At 36.5% G+C, this 25,802-nt stretch overlaps 2 protein-coding genes across 2 annotated transcripts in view; one reads left to right on the top strand and one right to left on the bottom strand.

The window, feature by feature from the left end:
* Positions 1-25,802, top strand: part of LOC123535630 (mitochondrial potassium channel ATP-binding subunit-like) — a 51,605-nt gene that overhangs the window by 15,182 nt on the left and 10,621 nt on the right. The window contains exons 9-11 of the mRNA XM_045318355.2: positions 23,091-23,196; positions 24,399-24,471; positions 25,533-25,652. Of these exons, the coding sequence (XP_045174290.2) occupies positions 23,091-23,196; positions 24,399-24,471; positions 25,533-25,652 (299 nt within the window). The remainder of the gene's footprint in view (positions 1-23,090; positions 23,197-24,398; positions 24,472-25,532; positions 25,653-25,802) is intronic.
* Positions 9,574-12,242, bottom strand: LOC123551886 (uncharacterized). Its single transcript, XM_053528808.1, has 2 exons — positions 11,866-12,242; positions 9,574-11,096 (listed from the first exon to the last, which is right to left on the bottom strand). The coding sequence occupies exon 2, from the start codon at positions 10,990-10,992 to the stop codon at positions 9,805-9,807; it is 1,188 nt and encodes a 395-aa protein (XP_053384783.1). The 5' UTR covers positions 10,993-11,096; positions 11,866-12,242; the 3' UTR covers positions 9,574-9,804.

Genomic DNA, 25,802 nt, shown 5'->3' on the forward strand with positions numbered 1-25,802 from the left:
GCCTTCAAAAACTAGGTCAGTAGGTCTAAAAATAGAAAAACCTTGTGACCTCTCTAGAGGCCATATATTTCAAAAGATCTTCATGAAAATTGGTCAGAACGTTCACCTTGATGATATCTAGGTCAAGTTCGAAACTCGGTCACGTGCCATCAAAAACTAGGTCAGTAGGTCAAATAATAGAAAAACCTTGTGACCTCTCTAAAGGCCATATTTTTCATGGGATCTGTATGAAAGTTGGTCTGAATGTTCATCTTGATGATATCTAGGTCAAGTTCGAAACTGGGTCATGTGCTGTCAAAAACTAGGTCAGTAGGTCTAAAAATAGAAAAAAAAACGATGTCATACTTAAAACTGGGTCATGTGGGAAGAGGTGAGCGATTCAGGACCATCATGGTCCTCTTGTTTGTTACCATACTATGTACATACAGTCTGCATAGGCGATCTTGTGCGCACCTAATCTTCCGAACCCTTGCACACAAGTTAATGAAACTTCACAAAAGTGATCAGTACCAACCATTGTTGTGCATGGTGCATGTTACGTTCTTTTACTAGATAAATGTTCTGCAGAGTTATGGGACTTTGTTTTTTGTTAACATACTGTGTACATACAGTCTGCATATGCAATCTTGTGCATGCCTAATCTTCCGAACCCTTGCACACAAGTTGAAACTTCAAACAAGTGATCAGTACCAACCCTAGTTGTGCATGGTGCATGTTACATTCTTTTTCTAGATAAATATTCTGCAGAGTTATGGGACTTTTTTGTTTGTTACTGTACTGTAATTTATTTGAGACAATTAAAAATATACTTTGGTATGTATTCACACAAAATTTTGTTTGCAGATAAGTATTAATATCTTAAGTAAATAACATGTAAAGTTATATTAAATCATTACTTATTCATTAAGAAATAGATTTCTAGACAGCTAGAAAAGCCTCAGAGGATAATGCTAGCCGTCTGGTTACCTGACAGCTAGGACGTAGGCAAGGCGTTTGATTATCGGATGACTTGACACTTCCTAAAAGTTAAAAAAATCAATTGCATGCAAGTTTTATAATCTGCAAATGCATGTATAAATACCTGACAGAAAATTGTTGGCCCATAATGGAGCCATATTAATCTATACCCTGCTGAATTTCTAATGAACTGGTCCAACATTCAATTTGGGTAGTATCACTTGTTTATCAAAGGCGTGTTCACTGAAAATTAATAGACTGAATAGCAAACAGTCCTGGTGTGCTTGCTGATCATGGTCTGGATTGGTCGAAAAGGCTAAAGGTTAAAGTAGCACAAGTTTTTTATTTATCTGCATCTGCTAATGATGGCAATGCAGACTGTTGACAATTTGCATGGTATCAAAATGAGTTGAATTTACATGCTGATGGCATAATTTAAGCTCCACCTACTTCAGGTACTTGTGAGATTTCCGCAAGAATCAAATTATTGATCCGCAATTGTATAAAACTAGTTAGTGAGGCAGTTACATCTTTAACACTTTCTGTCAACATGTGCATTATAGTGCAAAAACAACACAAATAGTTGATTAAATAAGTGATAAATTGGCAGTGCTGCACAATTATTTATAGCCTAATCAAGAGAATCAAGATGTTTAAAAAAAAATCAAAATAAACTCACTGCCAGTCCATTATTATTACAAAAAAGGCATGGATGACTAGCACAATTTATGAAGTTGACTCTTCAGAAACTTAAAAAGGTGATCTCTCAAGGGAGGAACATTTTACTTTTTGTTGACATTATGCACCCTCACACACGCGCATGAAACTGAGCAACGTCAAAGTGCAGTTTTTGTCTCAGATCACAACATCTCACTTTCAGCCAGTAGGAACAAGGATTATCCAGGCCATGAAATTGAAGTTCAGAAAGCATCAGGATTACATTTTGTATTTTTTTTTTCATTTTTAGCTCGACTTTTTGAGGAAAAAGTGAGCTATTGCACTCACCCCAGCGTCGGTGTCGGCATCGCCGTTGGTTAAAGTTTTTGATAAAGTCAAATATCTCTGTGACTATCAAAGATATTGACTTGAAACTTAAAATGATTATTTACTATCAAAGTCTTCACCAGGAGAAACAATTCCCATAACTCTGGTTTGAATTTTGACAGAGTTATGCCCTTTTTTAACTTTTTTAATTTTTGGTTAAAGTTTTTGATTAAGTCAGTATCTCTGTTACTATCAAAGCTGTTGACTTGAAACTTAAAATATTTATTTACTATCAAAGTCTACATCCGGAGAAACAATCCCTATAACTCTGAGTTGAGTTTTGATGGAGTTATGCCCATTTTTGACTTAGAATTTTTTTTGTTAAAGTTTCTGCTGTGTTACGGACAGCTCTTGTTCAAATTGTTCTAGAGCAAATGTTAAGAAATCAACATGATTAAAGAGTGTTCAATTTATATATGAAATCTAGTAAGACTATTCTGTTGAAATAGATTCATACATGTACATTACTACATGTATATGTAACATGATGTAGTGAAGTCTTGAGTCAGTCAGATTCTTGTATGCTTTATAATTTTATGACAAAATTCACTATATTTCATGTACTTTTTTTTTAAAAATCTTTTTCATTTTTGAGTCGGCTAAAGGCTGAAAGCCTTTTGACGAGTCCTTGCTATCCAACGATTCTCTAAATGGACCAAATAACACAGTGAAGGGATGTAGTTCCATTAGATTTCTCAAACTTCAAACAGTTCACTGCATGAATGAAGTTAAGTTGTGTCAATTCTCTTTGCTATGACCAATATACGATGTAATCTGTCATATTTATGACTTGTAATTGTGCAATACTCGAATGTAACTCATTAAGCATAAATGTGCATTTTAAGAATTGCACAGGCTTACAAAGCTTAGGTAACATCCAGCGAAAGACAAAAAATAGTTCCACAGGGCTCCAGATAAGATGCGTATTAGCGTAAATTACGTATAGAAATAATGCAAATACGCATGTCTAATAATTTCTAAGCGTATAAAAACTTATATAAAATTACAGAAACGCACACAATGCTTTTTTAAAAACAAAATCTGAATCGTCTGGATGCGTTAGGTAACATAGCCGATCAGCCTAATTCTCCCACATTGAACGTAAACACGCATCGTATGATTTCTATAAACTTTGCGTGGGTTGAATTTTGCAGTCAGTAAACGGATAAATTATCGGAAGAAGAAGCTCTTACTGGTTTGTTTAGTTACTACTGATATTAAAAATGATTTTAATTCTTATTTTTCGAGAAATAAACAAATCGGTGAAACATTTAATTGTATTTTCTTGTAGTTTTTGAAATCGAAAGTAGATCGTCTATGTTTACTCAACTCTTTCACGAAACGAAACAACTTTTTTATGAAAAGATTTAAATAAGAGGTAATTTAACCGTAAACTTCAATGTCAGATACCAATTGCCAATTGCTGCTTAATGTCTTCGTATCATCACAATTTGTAAAATATATTGTTCAAACTGGAGAAAAGTGTAATCGTATCCGGATATAATATTTTGGGTAAATATCGAGCTGTGTTATGAAATTTTAAGAAAAAAAACTAAAAACAAACTGAACTTGGTAGACTATACTGTCAGTACATCAATCATTAGCCGACTCAGGCCATTCAGGTCTTTGATTATATTCTTAGTATTTTGTAAATGTTAACAATGTTGAAATGATAAAACAAGTGTTTATTTTTGATAATTGTACCCCCCGACAACAAAGTTGTAAGGGGGGGGGGGGGGTATACTGGTTTCAGGTTGTCTGTCCGTAGACACAATCTTGTGCGCTCCATCTCTCCTCATCCCCTTGACACAATTTAATGAAACTTCACACAAGTGATCAGTAACAACAGTAGTTGTGCATGGGGCATGTTAGGTTCTTTCAGAAAAAAAAATAGCAGAGATACGGGACTTTGTTTTTTGTTACAATACTATATACATAGACACAATCTTGTGCGCGCCATCTCTCCTTATCCCCTTGACACAATTTAATGAAACTTCACACAAGTGATCAGTAACAACAGTAGTTGTGCATGGGGCATGTTAGGTTCTTTCAGAAACATTTTTTGCAGAGTTACGGGACTTTGTTTTTTTGTTACTATACTATATACATAGACACAATCTTATGCGCACCATCTCTCCTTATCCCCTTGACACAATTTAATGAAACTTCACACAAGTGATCAGTAACAACAGTAGTTGTGCATGGGGCATGTTAGGTTCTTTCAACAACAAAAATTGCAGAGTTATGGGACTTTGTTTCTTGTTGACGTACTATGTACATACAGTCTGCATATGCAATCTTGTGCGCGCCTAATCTTCAGAACCCTTGCACACAATTTAACGAAACTTCACACAAGTGATCAGTACCACTCCTAGTTGTGCATGGTGCATGTTACGTTCTTTTAGATAAATATTTTGCATAGTTATGGGACTTTGTTTTTTGTTACTGTACTGTATACATACAGTCTGTATACATACAGTCCACATAATTATGCAATCCTGTGTGTGTCAAATTGCAATGTACTGTGTCAGTGCATGCGGGGGGTACATTCATCACCTTTAGTGAAAGCTCTAGTTAGTTAAGTTTTGTCAGCTGAGCTCCAAAGTAATAAGTCAATGACCCTGTATTTAGAGACTCCCTGTCTTATGTGACCTTTTTAATACTGGTCCCTTTCAAGGTGACATGGCAGGTCTGACTGTAATCAGCAACTAAAGTATTGGGAATATTACCCTACAATTTTTAGCTTGACTATACTACTGGTAAATATGGAGAGCTGTCCTTCATGATGCGGTGTTGGCGCCCTTCCGTTTCCGCACCTTGGTTAAAATTTTGATGCACTTTCTCTTTGTCTCTGTAATATCTAAATGGATTTGTTTCATTCAAACTTAAAATAGTTATTCCTCATTATCACCCACATCATATTGTGCAAGGGCCATTACTCTTGCACCGATATTTTATGAATTATTCCTCTTTTTACTTAGTACAGGGTTTACACAGGTCTTTAAAAGTCCTTGAAAACTGTTTGATCCTTGAAAAGTACTTTATTCTAGGTTATCCTTGAATAAATGCCAAAAAGGTACTGGAATTGCGGGAAAACTCCTTGAATTTTCATATTTTGATTTTAAACGTGTTAATAAAAAAAGGCATAAAAAGGTAGGTAAACTAATTTGTATACAACATGTATCACGCAGAGTTAGCGGGGACAGTCGATATGTATAACTACGGATACGAATGTATTTTTATGCCCCCACCTTCAAAGAAAGAGTGGATGTGTATATTGTTTTGCAAATGTCAGATGGTCTGTCTGTGGAGACAGTTGGTATGTAGACCAAGTGGTTTCCAGATGATAACTCAAGAATGCTTGGGTCTAGGATCAAGAAAATTGATAGGATGGTTGGTCATGACCAGCAGATGACCCCTATTGATTTTGAGGTTAATAGGTCAAAGGTCAAGGTGACAGTGACCTGGAACAGTTAAACGATTTCCAGATATCTAAGGACCGCTTATTGGGCCTAGAATCATGAAAGATGATAGGGAGGTCGGTAATGACCAGCAGATGACCCCAATTGATTTTTAGATTAGTAAGTCAAATGTCAAGGTCACAATGACGTAGAACAGTTAAACAGTTTCTGGAGTATAACTTGAGAATGCTTGGGCCTAGGATTATGAAACTTAATAGGGAGGTTGGTCATGACCAGCAGATCACCTCTATTGATTTTGAGGTCAGTAGGTCAAAGTTCAAGGCCACGGTGACCACAAACAGTTAAACAGTTGCCAGACGATTACTTGAGAGCGCTGGGGCCGAGGATCACAAAAACTTAATAGGGAAGTTGATTATGACCAGCAGATGACCCCTATTGATTTTGGGTCCAGTACATCAAAGGTCAAGGTCACAATGACCCAGAACAGTTAATCAGTTTCCGGACGATAACTTGAGAATGCTCGGGCCTAGGATCAGGAAACTTAATAGGGAAGTTGATTATGACCAGCAGATGACCCCTATTGATTTTGGGTCCAGTAGGTCAAAGGTCAAGGTCACAGTGACCCTGAACAGTTAAACCATTTCCGGACAGCTTGAGAATGCTTTGGCCTAGGATCACGAAACTTAATAGAGAGGTTGATCATAACCAGCAGATGACCCCTATTTATTTTGAGGTCAGTAGGTCAATGGTCAAGGTCACACTGATGCAGAACAGTAGAACTTTTTTGCCAAATAACTTGAGGATGCTTTGGTTTAAAATCACATTTGATACAGAGGTCACTAACATTTATGACTGGTAAATGACCCATAATTATTGATTTGAGGTTAATACGTCAAATGTTCAGTGCACAGTGACAAAATAATTTCTGTTCCTTGTGCAGTTATTGAATGCATCAAGGGAGGCATTTTGTGTTCTACAAGCTCTTGTTACAAAGAGGGTTTGATTCGAACTGAAAAAAGTTGTTCAACATCATTGCTTACCTCAGGTGACACAAGGACCATAACTCTTGCATTAGTGATTTGTGAGTTATCCCCCCTTTTTTACTAAGAATTTGAGGTTAAAGTTTTGGTGCACTGTCACTATCTCAGTTATTACCAAATGGATTTGATTTAAACTTTATTAAAGAAGTTGTTACACATCATCACCCACATCATTTGACACAAGGGCCATAACTCTTGCACCAATATTTCATGAATTATGCCCCCTTTATGCTTAGAATTTTAGTTTAATTTTGATGCTTTGTATCTCTGATTACTTTATATTTTTGACACAGACTCGAGCTATTGTCCAATATCTTCATCCACATTGTAGTCATTAAACACTCCAGCTTTCTCAGATGTGCCCAGTTTCACTGTCCAACATCAAAATAGTCGAGCTCTTGTTTATGGTTCCCGAAAGGGAGAGCATCTAGTCGCCACCTTTTCCATCCATCTGTCCATCCATCACACCTTTAGTCTGGAGGATAACTCAAAAAGTATTGAAAATACTAGGTTGTAACTTTATACATTGATAGAGCTCATTGAGAAGAAGTGCAGTGACAAAAAACATCCCATTATTTGGGCATAACTTGAATACTATGTAAGTTGTTTACTTCATACTTTACATATTCATAGAGGTCAGTGAACTGGAGTGCATTGTCAAGGAACTGTAACTCTAGTTGGCCCCGTTTTTAGCTCACCTTGAGCCTTTTTGCTTGATTGCCGACGTCACTGATCCGTTGTCCGTCTGTCAACAATTTATAAAGGACGGATTACACCAAACCGGAAGTGACTACTCAGTGTTACATGTGAAGTAGTCCAAAATGTAGTTCCATGCTATGGATGAAATCTGGTATAATGAGTGACATGAGGAGGTGACAGTTAAATTTTTGGCTTATGTTTATTGCTTATAGTATTGAGAATAGATCTAGACCATTTTCATTGTAAATTTCTTGGAATAAGTTTTATTCTTTGCGAAAAATGTCTACCTACGCGTAACTGCTAAACGGCTGTTTTCATGGGGGAGGGTGATGTTTCTCAGAACAGATTATTTTTCTTATATACAACATAACATGTCAATATTTTTCTATTTTTGATAAGAAGACATGTTATACTAAATGACCATATATGGTTTTCATATCATTGAAATGCTCTAAAGTGCTGAAAATGAGGTCTGAATGTTTTATTATTAATATGAAATAAATAAGGAATTGAATTGGTAGAATGTAACCTAAAAAGATCTTCTTCTTCAAAACTATTGGGCAGATTTACACCAAACTTCACAGAAATGATCCTTGGGTGGCCCTTTCAAAATTGCTCAAAGAATTAAAATGCATCCAGAAATGTGGTTGCCATCATCGAAAGGAAAATCTTTAAAAATCATCTTCACAGAAACTATTAGCTGATTTCAAAAATATTTTGTAGAAATGATCTCTAGGTGACTTTCTACCAAAATTAATTAAGCCATTCTATTTGGTACAAAAAACATGGCCGCTAGGGGCCGGGGCTTATTTTCCCTGTATATGACTATATTGTAAATTTTAAAAATCTTCTTCTCTGAGACCTGAAGAGCTGAGCAAAAAGTGCTCAAGGTGAGCTATTGTGACAGGTCATTGTCTAGCGGCTTTCTTCGAGTAGCGTCCTTCAACATTTGCCTTGTTAACACTCTAGAGGCCGTAGTTGTGACCCAGTCTATATGAAACTTAGTCAAAATAATTGTCTTGATGATCTCTAGGTCAAGTTTGAAACTGGATCATGTGGGATCAAGTAGGCTTAGATCAAAGGAAAATCTTGTTAACAGTCTAGAGTCCACAGTTTAAGTTTGTCAAGTCAAAAACTTACATAGTCGATCTGATAGACAGTTTGTAGACCATTTAGTTTCCCATCAATAACTAGAGAATACATCGTCTCACAGAGGTCAGATTTCTTAGGATGATTGCCTGTGGTCAGTAAATTACCACTTTTTGTGGGAGGTCATTAGGTGAAAAGTCAAGGTCACTGTGACTTTGAGACTGAAAAGGGTATCCACTCAATAACTAAAGAACACTTTGGCCTACAGTCATCAAAGTTGATTGGATGTTTGCCTGTGGTCAGTAGATGACCCGTGTTGTTTTGTCAGGTGAAATGTCAAAGTCGCAGTGTTGAGACAGAAAGTGGTATCCCCTCTGTTACTTGGAAAACTGCTTTGCCTTGTGCCTTTATAGTTCATTGGGTGATTATCTGTGTTCAGTAGATAAGCTTAATGTTCTGGTGGTCAGTACATCATACATTCCAGAACTTTTATAAGATGACTGCCTGTGGTTAGTACATTGCTCCTAATATGTTTGGGAGCCCACCCGCTAAGCTCAATAGGTAAGAGCGTTGGTCTACAGATCTCGGGGTCGCGATTTCGATCCTCGGGCGGGGCATATGTTCTCCTTGACTATTTGATGAACTACATTGTGTCTGATATCATTAGTTCTCCACCTCTGATTCATGTGGGGAAGTTGGCAGTTACTTGCGGAGAACAGGTTTGTACTGGTACAGGCTCCGGGAACACTGGTTAGGTTAACTGCCCGCCGTTACATGATTGAAATACTGTTGAAAAACAGTGTTAAACCCAATACAAACAAACAAAAATAATATGTTTGGGGTCAGGAGGAAAAAGGTCAAAGTCATAATGATATCAGGACTGAAAACAAGGCAGATTATCATGACAGGAACAGCTCTTGTTGATAAAATGTTTTATTAATATAAAATCTAATTGAATTGTCAATGATCCTATTTTCCCAAAGACTTTACTGATTTTAGTTGGAAGATAGTGCAAGATACAGAAGATGCTACAACTCCATAAGCTCTCCTGGTACTTAAATGTACAAGATATAAAGCACCCCTACATGGGACTTTTATCCGAGTTAGGTATTCTAGTTGCAGGAGTTTGGAATTTCATAGACAAACATATTACTAAACCACTGTATCCTCTCTTCCCTATTAAATGAAAGTGTTTGATGTAAACTTACTTGGGTCTTTAATTTTCCATTTAAAAAAAAAGAAAAAGAAATCAACCACATACAGAAAATAAACTGTAAAGATTAGGGAAATAAAAAAACAGGAGAAGCATGATAAAAGACAAATTAGATTTGTGTTTTATTTATTGAACTAACTATAGTACAGATAAGGTATATAGCACACTGTTATGCCTTCATGTAAGATACTAATGTATAGATGTTGTAAGACAGTTTGATGTAAGTTAGATATAAAATGGAACATATTTAACCTGCAGAACACTTCATTGTTCAGAATAACGAGTTGTAAAGGATATGATTTATTCTAGTTGGAAGATTTTTACAGTATCACCATCACTGTTAGAGAGCAAGTTTGTTCTGCTGTGGGTCAAATGAAACAGAGAGAAGTCTCATCCTACCTCTGAGTACACCTAACTTCCTGTTAGATTCCTCACTTATCTGCACAATGTTTGAGGATCCATGTGAACTGACAAATATGTTTCCTCTTCCATCGGTGCATACTGCGCAAGGGTTAAATACATCAGGATCATTAAATGTTGATACATAATTTCCCTGAGTGTCTAGTGTGATCAAACCTTTGTTCGCATCAGCTATATACACCCTGTCTCTGTTAGTGCTGAGACTGATATGTCTGCTGTCACTAAAAATTGCATTGCCTGATCTGTCTGCTGTGATTTTGTGGAGCATGGTACCAGTCATATCATGAATATAAACTGTGGAACCATAGTCAGTTATAAACAGTCTCTCATTCTTGTTAGCCAGACCATAACAGTAATGATTAAGTTTCAGTTGTTTTGTAGTAGTTATCTTATTACCCAGTGATACAAACTGGATGGTCTTGTTAACAAGGCTGACTGCAGCTTCATCATCCCTGATCTGACAGACAGCAAATGGTTCAGCATTAAGATCTAGATGATCCTTTACTGTAGCTGTGGAAATATTCAGATGTTTAAGCTTTCTGTTGTTGAAGTCTGTCAGTAGTAGGCTGCCATCTGAAATGAAACAGGAACTAAAAATACAGCAATGCAGAAATGTTTCGCCTGTTGTCAATTTCACATTAATTTCATTCTCTGCTCTCTTTGTGTACACTGTTGTTCTTGTAATAGAGATCTTGCCGAGTGTCTTTAATTGTTTAAGGAAGTTTTTGATTGTTACATCAGGTTGAAATCCTATTTGCACATCTGGTTCTTTTCTCAGAACTTGTTCAGCATTTTCAGCTTTACTGGTAGTTTTCTCAGTCTGTTTAACACAGACAAACTCCTGTGCTTTATTTCCAGCAGACCTCTCCAGTTTCTTGTAGTATTGTACAAGGTCAACATTGAATGCCTCTGCTTCCTTGATTTGTTTGTGTAATACACTTTCAATCTTTTCATACTCTGCTTCAACCTCCTTTATGGAATCCTCTTCAAGTTTCTCAAGCAAAGCTTCCATTTCCTTTCTGAATTTTCTAATTGAATCAGTTGCCTCGTTCTTGTGTTTCTTCAGCTCTCTTAATAGTTGCTCTTTTGACTTCTTTATATCCTCCATGTTTTTTTTTCATGACATTTACTTTTGTTTTAGTTTCCCTTAAACTTGATTCCCTGTACAAATTGTCAATGTCCTCTGGAATTGATCGTATCTCTTGGCAAGCTCTGAAAAGTAAAAATGTATCTTTTCCTTGAACATTTTAAATCTATAGTAGTTCTTGTTAGAATGACAACAAAAAATTAAACAAAGTTAATAAACATGATACTATTTATAGGTTTACACGGAAAACAAACATATAAATTTGCTCTTTTTGTCTTTTGGATGGTTCATTGAAAATTTACCCATTTCACAAATGAAGATCAAGCACAACTTCATAACAGTTTGTTTTTATGTTAAGAAGGGAAAATAGTTCAGTGCATTTTGTGCTCATATTAGAAATAATGTACAACTGAATCTAGAATAAAGTTTAGTTTTAATCATGGCTAGAAAGTTCAAGAAAAAAATGTTTGGATGTTTGTTTGTTGCAATAAAGTTAACAGGATACAAAATATAAATCACTGGTGTATAGTTTGTGCTATATGACTCGTCTATATTAATTCAGCTCTGCTGAGCGAAGTAAAAAATAAAAATCTTTGAAAACTTATTTTCTGATGTCATGTAATAAAACACTTTCAGTAAACCAGATGAATCAGTTATAGTCATGTAATAACCTGAAAATGACACATATCATGAAGTTGTGGAATTCAAGTTTTGCATATTTGCCAACAGTTGAACTGTAAATTCACGGAAAAATGAACTGTAATTTCATGGAAAAATGAACTTAACAATGAACTGATCAACATTACCTGTGATGTATAGCAACATTACCTGTGATGTATAGCTACATTACCTATGATGTATAGCTACATTACCTATGATGTATAGCAACATTACCTATGATGTATAGCTAGCTAGCACATACAACTTCATTATGGTTGGCACAGAACATGTCCAGTAATTTTGCCTTGTGTGTAGAACATCTCTCTGTAGGATAACTTGGCAGCTCAGCTACCTGTAAGCCATGAGAGCTGAAGTCAGCTCTATCCAGGATCTGGTGACCACTCATAGCAGGAAACATTTTGTGCGAGTCTGTGGATGGTATGCAATAATAATCCTGACATTCTACACAATACTTTTCAGCATCTCTTCTTATGTTTTTCTTCGTGCATACACAACATGTGAGTGTTATTATTTCATCTGACGCGTCTGTCTTTTCTTTAGTCGCCATTTTATCACTTTATAAAGTGTAACTTCCTTCTTCAATGACAGGAAAAATCAATATAATGTTAAGTTATACCAGCTAAATACAAGTATAACCACATACCTTAATACAATACCTGCATAACCTTATATTGATTTACCTACTATCTTTCAGACAGATCAGGATATTAGGATAGCCTGTTTAGACAAAATATTAACTGTTTACTTTTAGATAAATTTTAATTTCTTGTATAGTTGTACCAGATATTATCATCTGATTTAGTTATATGAATAAAAATGTTCAGTCCCTTCACCCATCACTTACTACATTGACAATGAATGATAACTAATTTAACTAAAAAATTAAATTGAATAAATATTATTATCCTAATTGTTACAAGTTAGCAATCTAGTGTATATTTTAAACTGAGCTGCCATAGTCACCTGAAGATAAAAAACAAAGCTATATGTGGGAAAAAAATTGTGAGAAGATGACAGTTATTTTGAAATTATTGGAAGGAATTTAATAATATTTGGTAAATGATAGATAGCATTAAGCAGAAATGCAATGTGAAAAAAAATTAAAACAGTTATAAATGAAGAGTTTTTTGTGTATCTCCCCCTTTTGTATCTATTTTTTTGTATATAATATTGTAGAGATAAAATGTTTGCAGTCAAGGATAATTTGAACAATTATCAATAAATGATTGGTTAAGATCATGTGTGTTCATCATTTCTTTTCATTTTTATACGTCTGTTTGAAAAACGGGACGTATTATGGGAACGCCCCTGGGGGCAGTTGGGCCGGCGGACGGGCGGCGTCCACAGACTGTCCGGAGCATATCTTCTATATGCATGGATGGATTTTGATGAAACTTGGCACAATTGTTCACCATCATGAGACGGAGTGTCTTGCGCAAAAACCAGGTCCCTAGGTCTAAGGTCAAGGTCACACTTAAAGGTCAATGGTCAAATTCAAGAATGACTTTGTCCGGAGCGTATCTTCGTCATGCATGGAGGGATTTTGATGAAATTTGACACAATTGTTCACCATCATGAGATCGAGTGTCTTGTGCAAGAACCAGGTCCCTAGGTCTAAGGTCAAGGTCACACTAAGAGGTCAAAGATCAAATTCAAGAATGACTTTGTCCGCAGCATATCTTCTTCATGCATGGAGGGATTTTAATATAACTTGGCACAAATGTTCACCACAATGAGATGGAGTGTCATGCACAAGAAGCAGGTCCCTAGGTATAAGGTCAAGGTCACACTTAGAGGCCAAAGGTCAGATGCATGAATGACTTTGTCTGGAGCATTTCTTCTTCATGCATGGAGGGATTTTAATGTAACTTGGCACAATTGTACACCATCATGAGACGGAGTGTCATGTGCAAGTCCCTTCTTTAGAATTACTTCCCTTTGTTGTTACTATAAATAACTTATATTGTAACTTTTTATACGCCCGTTTGAAAAACGGGACGTATTATGGGAACGCCCCTGGCGGGCGGGCGGCGTCCACAGACCTTGTCCGGAGCATATCTTCTACATGCATGAAGGGATTTTGATGAAACTTGGCACAGTTGTTCACCATCATGAGACGGAGTGTCATGCGCAAGAACCAGGTCCCTAGGTCTAAGGTCAAGGTCACACTTAGAGGTCAAAGGTCAAATTCAAGAATGACTTTGTCCGGAGCATATCTTCTTCATGCATAGAGGGATTTTGATGAAAGTTGGCACAATTGTTCATCATCATGAGAAGGAGTGTCATGCACAAGAACCAGGTCCGTAGGTCTAAGGTCAAGGTCACACTTAGAGGTCAAAGGATACAAGAATGAAAACTTTGTCCGGAGCATTTCTTCTTCATGCATTGAGGGATTTTGATATAACTTGGCACAAATGTTCACCACCATGAGGCGGAGTGTCATGCACAAGAACCAGGTCTCTAGGTCTAAGGTCAAGGTCACACTTAGAGGTCAAAGGATACAAGAATGAAAACCTTGTCCGGAGCATGTCTTCTTCATGCATAGAGGGATTTTGATATAACTTGGCACAAATGTTCACCACCACGAGACGTAGTGTCATGCGCAAGAACCAGGTCCCTAGGTCTAAGGTCAAGGTCACACTTAGAGGCCAAAGGTCAGATACAAGAATGACTTTGTCCGAAGCATTTCTTCTTCATGCATGGAGGGATTTTGATGTAACTTGACACAATTATACACCATCATAAGACGAAGTGTCATGCGCAGTTCTCTTCTTTCGAATTACTTCCCTTTGTTGTTACTATAAATAGCTTATATTGTAACTTTTTCATTACTAGTCATAGGGAAAAATCGAGACCACTTTTCTGTAGTACAATATGCAATCATCCAATTTTTGAGGTTTATTTTGACCAGTCTCTACCTGGTAAAGATTTTTGTGAGGACTTACTTCCCTTAGTTGTTACTATAAATAACTTATATTGTTACTTTTTTATAATTGACCGTAGGGAAAAACCAAGACCACTTATCTGTGGTACAACATAGATGTTACTTTCCAATTTTAGGTGTATTTTAAGGTATCTCTACCTGGTAAGGAGTTTTTTTGTGGACTTAGAAAAACAAAACACTTAGTTATTACTAAACAACCACAAAGTTAAAATTCCATTTGCAAATACAGGTGCTAGAGTAAAGAAATTTGCTGTGACGGGCGTATATTGTGACATTCTTGCACTCTTGTTTATAATTGACCGTAGGCAAAAAACCAAGACCACTTTTCTGTGGTACAACATAGATGTTACTTTCAAATTTTAGGTGTATTTTAAGGTATCTCTACCTGGTAAGGAGTTTTTTGGTGGATTTAGAAAAACAAAAGAATTACAATAATTACTTCACAACCACAGAATAAAAATTCCATTTGCAAATATAGGTGCTAGTGTAAAGAAATTTGCTATGACGGGCGTATATTGTGACATTCTGGCACTCTTGTTTTAGCATATTATTATTATTGGGTATGCCCTACTTGCTTTGTTATCTTGCATATGCTTATTGCCTGTAGAATAGTTGGTCGATCTAACTGTCTGTTTGTAGACCATTTAGTTTCCCATCAATAACTAGAGAATGCATGGTCTCAAAATAGTCGAACTTCTTAGGATGATTGCCTGTGGTCAGTAGATGACCACTTTTTTGTTGGGGCTGACAGTACATGAAAGGTCAAGGTTACAATGAATGAGACTGAAAGGGTTTCCACTCAGTAACTTAAGGAGGTAGTATACCTTAATATTTGCATGTGCGCATGCCCGACCGGAAGTTAACATGTGGATTTACGACAATGTTTACTGCAAACTAAATGTGTTTGTATATTTATTCTTCTGAAATAAAATCATTAATCTGTCCCTGATCTGATGCGTAGTGGTTTAATAATACTGAAATAATAAATTAAATTTCTGCAGAAACTCCACAAAACATTGTTGTGTTAAAATATGATATTGATGTTTTGTGTCTGTAACCATGCAAAATAAATAGCTTTTATCTCGGAGGGGGAACCAACATATGTATTCCCAAATCGGCACTGCTTAAAATCATGTGGTAAACATTTCACAGAAAAACAGGTGAGGTTTTTATTTGTGAGTGAATTTTGTGGAAAATGACATTGTTTTGCCAGAATATCGCGATGCAGTGATTCTATTGTGACATTTTGATACAAGCAAAACTGTATTATCTGCACTACAAATACTTACTGGTATTTTATTTTGTTATCAGCTTGTTACGAGTTAATTTCTTGTGCGTCAAATTGCAATATACTGTGTCAGTGGGTGCGGGGGGTACATTCATCACCTTTAGTGATAGCTCTAGTTCTAATTATTCTACTTGGCCCCATTTAGGAGCCTGCAGAGCTAAAAATAGGTAAAAAAACTTTAAAACAACTTCTTCTCATGAACAGCTTGTTGGACCTTCACCAAACACTTTCTGTTGTTTCCTAGCATGGACCTCCCTAAAATTCCATCAAGGGTTTTTGCTTAACCACTTATAGGAGCGACCAAAACTGAAAATAGAAAAAACACTTTATACATCTACTTATGATAATAATCTTCACCATACTTGCTCCACACCATCCTTGCATGAAACACTGTCTATTTGAGCCGTGCCATGAGAAAACCAACATAGTGGGTTTGCGACCAGCATGGATCCAGACCAGCCTGCGCATCTGCGCAGTCTGTTCAGGATCCATGCTGTTCACTTTAAAAGCCTATTTGAATTGGAGAAACTGTTAGTGAACAGCATGGATCCTGACCAGACTGTGTGGACGTGCAGGCTGGTCTGGATCAATGCTGGTCGCAAACCCACTATGTTGGTTTTCTCATGGCACGGCTCATTTATTCACATGGTTAGGCCTGCTAGGGGCCATCAGACCTGTAAAAAGAAACACATTTAAACAAATCCTTGTCATGAAGAGTAGGGGAAACTTTTGGAACAGGAAGCAAGTTACAATATTCAGTGTCAAGTTTCCCTTTCTGGAAGTAGGGGAAAACCCATAGATTACTTTACAAATGGGAAGTTTCCCCTACTGATGAAGAACTTGAAAAATCTTTGCTAAATTTGGTCTGTAGTATCCTCGGATGGATTTTTCTCAATTTCATATCAATGTGTCTGCTTGACTGAAGGATCGGGCTGCAAAAGCTGAATTAGAAAAGTCTTTAAACAACTTTTTTTCCATGAGCTTGATCGACCAAACTTGAGCTATAGCACCCTTGGTTAGTCTTCACTTAAATTTTCTCTGCTGGTTACACATTTTTGCACCATCACATCAAAAAATAAATACTTATTATGTTTTAAGGAATTGCTTAATGGATGTTCACCAAACTTGGTCAGAAGCACTGTCAAGAGGTCCAAGTTGTTCTCAGGGGAGCGACTAAGACTCACTTCTTGCATGTAAAATTTAGGCCCTGTTCTAGCATAGAAATTTTGTGAACATTTTACATGTAAGTATGTTTCTCAGAAATTGCTTGTTCCAATGTCTTCAAATTCTACATAGATCTTTGGCATCATGAGATGATCTTACTTGGTAGGTTATAACCGTGATTTACAATTTTTCCAAAACTGTGCCCCTTTTCTTTTAATAGTTTTGGTCAAAGCTTTATATAGAAGAAAGTTCTAATATTGTCCTCTTCTTTGAAAGCTTAGTGGTCAAAAATTCAAATGTTCTTTTTCCAGCTGTTTTTGGGGGTTTTTTTAGCTCACCTGAGCACAAAGTGATCGCTCACTGTCCGGCGTCCGTCCGTCCGGCGTCCATCCACACTTTCCTTTAAACAACATCTCCTCCTAAACCAACAGGCCAATTTTGATGAAACTTCACAGGGTTGTTCCTTGGATGGTCTTCTTTAAAAATTGTTCAAAGAATTGAATTCCATACAGAATTCTGGTTGCCATGGCAACCAAAAGGAAAAACTTTAAAAATCTTCTTCTCAAAAATCAGAAGCCCTAGAGCTTAGATATTTGGTGTGAAGCATTGCCTAGTGGACCTCTACCAAATTTGTTCAAATCATGACCCCAGGGTCAGAATTGACCCTGCCCCAGGGGTCACTTGATTTTTAGCTCACCTGTCACATAGTGACAAGGTGAGCTTTTGTGATCACCCTTCATCTGTCGTCCGTCGTCAGTCCGTGCGTCCGTCCATGTGTGCGTCAACAATTCCTTGTCTGTACGATAGTGGTTTCATTTATGATTTTATTTTAACCAAACTTGCACACAACTTGTATCACCATAAGGTTACGGTTCCTTTCTTGAACTGGCCAGATCCCATTATGGGTTCCAGAGTTAAGGCCCCTGAAAGGGCCAAAATTAGCTAGTTTGACCTTGTCTGCACAATAGCAGCTTTATTTATGATCTGATTTTTACCAAACTGGCACACAACTTGTATCACCACGAGATCTTGGTTCCTTTCTTGAACTGGCCAGATTCCATCATGGGTTCCAGAGTTATGGCCCCTTAAAGGGCCAGAATTAGCTATTTTGACCTTGTCTGCACAATAGCAGCTTCATTTATGATTTGAATTTAACCAAACTTGCACACAACTTGTATCACCATAAAATCTTGGTTCCTTTCTTGCACTGGCGAGGTTCCATTATGGGTTCCAGAGTTATGGCCCCTGAAAGGGCCAAAATTAGCTATTTTGACCTTGTCTGCACAATAGCAGCTTCATTTATGATTTAAATTTAATCAAACTTGCACAAAACAAGTGTCACCATAAGATCTCGGTTCCTTTCATGATCCGGCCAGATCCCACAATGGGTTCCAGAGTTATGGCTCCTGAAAGGGCCAAAATTAGCTATTTTGACCTTGTCTGCACAATAGCAGCTTCATTGATCACGGCCGATGAGGCCGCGATCATTTTGAATAGGACAAGTATATACGTGCTGGGGAAAATATTTCATGATGGACCTGTGAATTCTTTACTTGTGGGTGAAACGGGTCTCATAAGCATAAATACGACTAGCTTCTACTGATTATAAAACATACCGATTTGTTGTGAATTAACTGTATTTGTACTTTTAGTAGTTCAACCGCCACCCTTGTTTAAGAGCAACATTTAAAAAACACGTTTTTTTCATCCTCAAGTAATAAGTAAGTAGACTCGCCCAGTTTAATCAATCTAGACGCATACATAGAGCGCTTACTTCACCCGATTTACATTCGGAACATTTTCACGCATTTCGGGCTTAATCGTATGTTTAACATGGGATTTTTGAACCGTCCAAAGATGTTGGAAATGTTTGTCTCATTGTTTATTTTTTTTTTTATAAAAATGTTACTGCTTTCATTTTCTACCACTTTTTTTCCACCCTTGCCTGAAAAAACAGTAATGAGTTTGTACACTGTTCAGACAATTGTGCTCTGTTGAAATTTAACCAAACACAAGTTTACCTGCATAAACAGAAAGCGTGATATGTCACCATGCGCGGATCCAGAGGTGGGGTGGGGGACTAGAGGTCCGGACCCCCTCTGGTACATCTTTAAAAAAGGAAAGAAGACAAGAAGGAAAGAAAATGTTTTTCGAAAAAGGCAACATTAGGACTGCATGTAAAGTATATGCGGCTGCTGCTACATACGACCCCGACATAATTCATATTATTTAATATTTATCTAAAAGAAACTAAGAATTTTACCTTCAAGAAAGCTTGATTTTATTATTTTTCCCAAATTTAACAAAAAATGAAGTGCTAAATTTCAAAATTTCTGGCGGGGGGGGGGGGGGGGGGGGGGGGGGCAGGGGATCAGACCCCCTCTGAGAAAATTGGCTGTGTCCGTGCATGGTCACTATACCTGTCCAGTACTGGACATTATGGTAAACGCTTCTTTCCTGCACAAATGACAATTTCGCAACTTCTGTCCGGTTTGTACAAATTTCTGGCCACGATAAACCATTTGACTTGTTTATGATTTGAATTTAACCAAACTTGCACACAACTTGTATCACCACAGGATCTTGCTTCCTTTCTTCAACTGGCCAGATTCCATCATGGGTTCCAGAGTTATGGCCCCTTAAAGGTCCGAAATTTGCTATTTTGGCTTTTGCAGCCATATAGAGACTTCATTTATGGTTTTATTTGATACAAACTTCCAAAACATCTTCAACAACAATAAATCTTGGATTCCATGACAAATCGGATCCAATCGTAGGTTCCAGAGTTATTTTATATCTGATTACCTCCCCTGATTGTAATCAAAATGGATTTATATCAGTAAGTACTTATAGGACTTATTTGAAATTTCATTATTGTTATTAGTTGGACAGAGACAATCAGGGTAGATAACTATGGACTGGTTTTATGTCAAATTACCTCCCTTTATTTCAAATTAAAATGGGTATATCTCCATAACTAATGAAGATACTGATCTGAAATTTCATTTATTTCAACAGATTTATTTGGCAGATCCTTCTTTTGTTCACTTACAATATTTATTTTTTTAATTACTTCCCTTTTACGTTACTATAAATAGCTTATTTTTAGTAACTTTTTTATTATTGGCCGTAGGGAAAAACCGAGGTACAACATGGATGGTACCTCCAATTTTTAGGTGTATTTTGACATATCTATACCTTGTAAGATTTTTTTTTCTTTTTGGTTAAATATCTTCCCTTTGTTGTTCCTGTCCTTTGGACTTTGATATTTTACTGAGGACCTTCTTGTCCTCAAGTGCACTGATAACAGGTGAGCGATATAGGGCCATCATGGCCCTCTTGTACATACGAAAATCTTAAAAAATCTTCTTCTCAAAAACCAGAAGCCCTTGAGCTTAGATATTTGACATGTAGCATTGCCTAATGGACCTCTACTAAAATTGTTCAAATCATGACCCCGGGTTCAAAATTGACCTCGCCCCAGGGGTCACTTGATTTTACATAGGAAAATCTTCAAAAATTTTTCTAAAAATAAACCAGAAGGCCTAGAGCTTAGATATTTGACATGTAGCATTGCCTTGTGGACCTCTACAAAATTTTTTCAAATCATGACCCCCAGGGTCAAAATTGACCCCACCCCAGGGGTCACTTGATTTTACATAGGAAAATCTTCAAACATTTTCTAAAAATAAACCAGAAGGCCTAGATCTTAGATATTTGACATGTAGCATTGCCTAGTAGACTTCTACAAAATTTGTTCAAATCATGACCCCTGGGGTCAAATTGACCCTGCCCCATGGGGTTACTTGATTGTACATAGAAAAATCTTCAAAATAAACCAGAAGGCCTAGAGCTTAGATATATCATATGTAGCATTGCCTAGTGGACCTCTACAAAATTTGTTCAAATCATGACCTCCGGGTTAAAATTGACCCCAACCCAGGGGTCACTTGATTTTACATAGGAAAATCTTCAAAAAATTTCTAAAAATAAACCAGAAGGCTTAGATCTTAGATATTTGACATGTAGCATTGCCTAGTAGACTTCTACAAAATTTATTCAAATCATGACATCCGGGGTCAAATTGACCCCACCCCATGGGGTTATTAGTCCCCTACTGGTTGAAAACCAGTTTCAGGGAATATAGGAATGCGCTTTTCCGTCATTCCGTCATTCTGTCCGTCCGCAATTTCGTGTCCGGTCCATAACTCTTTTATCCATGAAGGGATTTTATTATTACTTGGCACAAATGTTCCCCATGATGAGACGACGTGTCATGTGCAAAACCCGGACCCCTAGCTTAAAGGTCAAGGTCACAATTGGAGGTCAAAGGTCAACAGGGCTTTTTTCCTGTCTGGTCCATAACTCTCCCATCCATGAAGGGATTTTAATATCACTTGGCACAATTGTACCTCATAATAAGACGATGTGTCGTGCACAACTTTCAGACCCCTAGCTCAAAGGTCAAGGTCACACTTAGTAGTCAAATGTTAACATGGCATGAACAGGGTCTGTTTCGTGTCTGGTCCATAACTCTTTCATCCATGAAGGGATTTTAATATTACTTGACACAAATGTTCCCCATTATGTGACGACGTGTCATGCGCAAAACCTGCACCCCTAACTCAAAGGTCAAGGTCACAATTGGAGGTCAAAGGTCGACAGGGCTTTTTTCCTGTACGGTACATAACTTTCTCATCCATGAAGGGATTTTAATATCAGTTGACAAAATTGTATGTCATAATAAGACGATTTGTCATGCACAATTTTCAGACCCCTAGCTCATAGGTCAAGGTCACACTTAGTAGTCAAATGTTAACATGGCATGAACAGGGTCTGTTTCATGTCCGGTCCATAACTCTGTCATTCATTAAGGGATTTCAATATTACTTGGCACAGGTGTTCTCCATGATGAGACAACGTGTCATGCGCAAATCCCGGAGCCCTTGCTCAAAGGTCAAGGTCATACTTAGAGGTCAAAGGTCTAATTCAAGAAGGACTTTGTCTGGAGCATTTCTTCTTTATGCATGGAGGGATTTTAATGTAACTTGGCACAAATGTTCACCGCCATAAGACAAATTATCTTGCGCCAGAACCAGGTCGCTAGGTCTAAGGTCAAGGTCATACTTAGAGGTCAAAGGTCAAATTCAAGAATGACTTTGTCCTGAGCATTTCTTCTTCATGCATGGAGAGATTTTGATGTAACTTGGCACAAATGTTCACTACCATGAGGCACACTTTTTTAGAATTACGTCCCTTTGTTGTTACTATAAATAGATTACATTGTAACTTTTTTATTACTGGCCGTAGGGAAAAAATCGAGACCACTTTTCTGTTGTACAACATGCATGTTACATCCAATATTTAGGTGTATTTTGATCTATCTCTACCTGGTAAAGACATTCTTGTGGACTTACATTTTATAGATTTTTTTTTTTTTTTTTTTTTTTAGGATTAATTGCACTTTGTTGTTACTATAAATAACTTTTATGATAACTTTTTGTATAATCGGCCAAAAAAATTCCAAATGAAAACAACTGTACGTTTTTATATATGCAAATTTTAATCAAAGTGCTTTGTTATATTATATTGTATATATAGTACAATATTGTTTATACATCATTGACAAATATCAGTTCATTATGTTATACTGCAGTAGAGAAAATTTGGTGCCATCCAGTAGGGGACTTTGTATTGCATGGCAATACTTTATTCACTTGTTTGTTTAGCTTTAGCAAAGAATTTTTTTCAAGAAAGCAATTAAACACAGGTGAGCGATATAGGGCCATCATGGCCCTCTTGTTTGTAAATAATTCTGTATGCTAAAAGTTGGTTATATGAAAATCAAAAAAAAAAAAAAAAAAAAAAATTCATTGAAGAAATATACAAATTATGCAGTTTGCAATAAAACACCAAATATGAGTAATATAAGGGTTTCAGTGCTACCTTTACTAGTTGAAACTTTTATCACATTGCAATCTTAGAAACTGATTCGAAAAAAGTTCACAATTCATTTTAAGCATGTTAATTTCAATTTTACAGGTATTGTTTTGGGAACACTTTTCATTGGTGGTCAGTTCATGTCTCGTGGTGACATTACTGCTGGAGATCTCATGTCATTCTTGGTGGCCACACAGACTGTTGAAAGGTTATAATATTTACATACTGTCTAACTAAGATATATTTCACTATTTCACATGCTACATTATTGAAAAAGAGTTATCTGCCCTTGAAAATGGCATTTTTTGGGGAAATGTTGTTTTCAAGGGCAGATAAACTCTTTTATAGTAATGGTCCCCTGTAACTTTTATTGCATATCTTTGTTTCTTAGATGATTGTCCTTCAATATCCAAAGTTTGAAGAGTTTCTGTTATCTGGAAAATTTCCGCCCATCTCACACACAGAGACTCTAGCGTATGCCTTTAACAATCTGTCTTGGATATGACACTACTTCATATGTTTCTGTTATGAAGCCCAAAGTTTAGAGGAGACATTTTTTGTTTTGCTTCCTTGTTTTAGTAAGAGGGTGGGTAAGTGGGTTGAGCGGTCAGGCAGGGTGTTTGTCAGTACATTGATGTGTAGTAATATTGAGAATATGCACAATCTATGGCAACTAATATGGTAGCTGTGGCAACAAATAATCTAAAATATGACAAAAAAGTGGCAAAGAGGGGTCTTGCAATAACTTAAAGTGCAAGATATTTTTTCATGAACCTTAATACATGGATGAATAGCAATATAGAGAGTATGCATGCTCTTTTATTTTGTTGCAAGGTCAACAAACAGTCCAGAATATATCAAAAAATGGATTCTGCAATTGCAGTAACTTAAAAGGTACAAGAGATTTTTTTTTTTTAAACTTTGTATATAGGTAGATGGCAACATGGAGAACTGGCTCATTAATTCATTTTTTGCTGTTTGTTCATCCTTCTGTCTGTCCATCAGACAGTTACAAAAGATAGATCCTGCATTAATATTTACCCTGCTAAGTGTGTAAAATGTACTGGTCCATATTTTTTCATGCAATTTATAGATGATGGGGTGTTTGGGTGATATGCAGATCATTCAATTTAGTTTCAATATAAAAATAATGTGGTTTTTGAAAAATTTACTATTTTAGTCCATTTTTCATATTATTTAATGGGTATGTAATATTACAGTTGTAGACTTACATACTTGGTCAACATTACTTTAAGACAGGTCAACATAAAATATATTGACCTCGATGCAGATGTATTTTCTTCAAGATGAAATCACTTATAACATCTCTAAGTATTGTATGAAGTTTCAGATTGGTTTACTAAAGAAGGCAGTTTTGTTTTCTAAAATTAGGGTACATTTGATTTTTAGATCACTGGCACAGATGTCTGTACTGTTTGGTCAAGTGGTTCGGGGTATGAGTGCTGGTTCCCGTGTATTTGAGGTATGTTTATTTCAGTTGTGTGTTCTTTAATACAGTTTTCTTTTTCTGGTCAATGACCATTGGCTTTATTGTTCAGTTAGATTTTTAGTTTCATGCTTTTAGAATTGCATTTTGATTTTTAAGCATAAATGGACTGTGATTTTACCTGAACTTTGTACAGGACAAGCTATTAGCGTAAGTGAATGGTCCAGCATCCAACATCCTGTGATATGTGTCCATCTCCTGATTCCCTTCATCAACAATTTTACCTAAAGATCCCCTCTGAAACTAGTGGTCAGAATTACACCAAACTTGTTCTGTAGCATCCTGGCAATCATACAAGTTTGCCTTGTAGGGGTCACCAGAGATAGAAATAGAGAAACCTTAAGAAGACCTCTTTTCATGAAAAAACCTTAAAATTTCTTCTTCACAAGAACCAATCGATGCATCTTCATTAGACTTGTTCAGTAGCAGTATTGTATGCTCCGCTCTTTGATTTATTCAATGTTCCACATTTATGCACCTTGAGAGCTAAAAACAGGTGAAAAAACTTCAAAACAAAATAAACCAATCTGTGGATCTTCTTCAAACTTGGTTTTTAGCTTCCTTATATGGTCCTCTCTCTGTTTTGTTTAAATGGTCCAGTTTGACACCTTTTGGGGCTGCCAAAAATAGAAGTAAGACTATACACAGCTTCTTATGAACCACTTAATAAATCTTAATATAATTCAGCTTAAAGTAGGATACCATTTTAACAATTACGCGAACATTAAACCTCGCAAACATACTCAAAATTTCAAATTTGCGAAATTTTGACCCAGCGAAAATATGTGCTTTTACAGTACATATGGAATCATATGACCTCAACCTCAGATGCAAGTGTGGAAGTTTTTGTTTACTTGCAGAGCGAAACTGCTAAGGTTGACTGAACACTTCACAACTGAAGTAATGTTTAACCATATCGCACAAATGATAACTGAATTTCAAACTAGTGTATTTCTGTTATTCTTCATATCAGCATATATAACTGATTTCCTCTTATATTCTGAAATGAATGTTATTTTATATTTTATCTTTTTCAGTACATAAATCATGAATTTAGCATACCATTGAAGGGTGGAAAGACAATACCATACCACACCCTGCAGGGGGATATAGAATTCTGTGATGTAAACTTCAGTTACCCCACCCGCCCAGAACAGGTATGCATAGTTACAAGTATATTTAACATAGAAAATATGGTGATCGAAAATTTGTCAGAACGTAACATCAGTTAAAATACTGATGAAGGCATATGATCGCTAACATGACATATAAAGTAACAGTTTTCCTCAAAGTTTCACTTTTTCATT

Source organism: Mercenaria mercenaria, chromosome 17, assembly GCF_021730395.1.
Source record: "Mercenaria mercenaria strain notata chromosome 17, MADL_Memer_1, whole genome shotgun sequence".
In the NCBI taxonomy this organism is placed as follows: Eukaryota; Metazoa; Mollusca; class Bivalvia; order Venerida; family Veneridae; genus Mercenaria; species Mercenaria mercenaria.

What these genes read in the sequence shown, in the direction of transcription:
- LOC123551886 (XM_053528808.1), bottom strand. Translation starts at nt 10,992, where the DNA reads ATGGAGGATATAAAGAAGTCAAAAGAGCAACTATTAAGAGAGCTGAAG.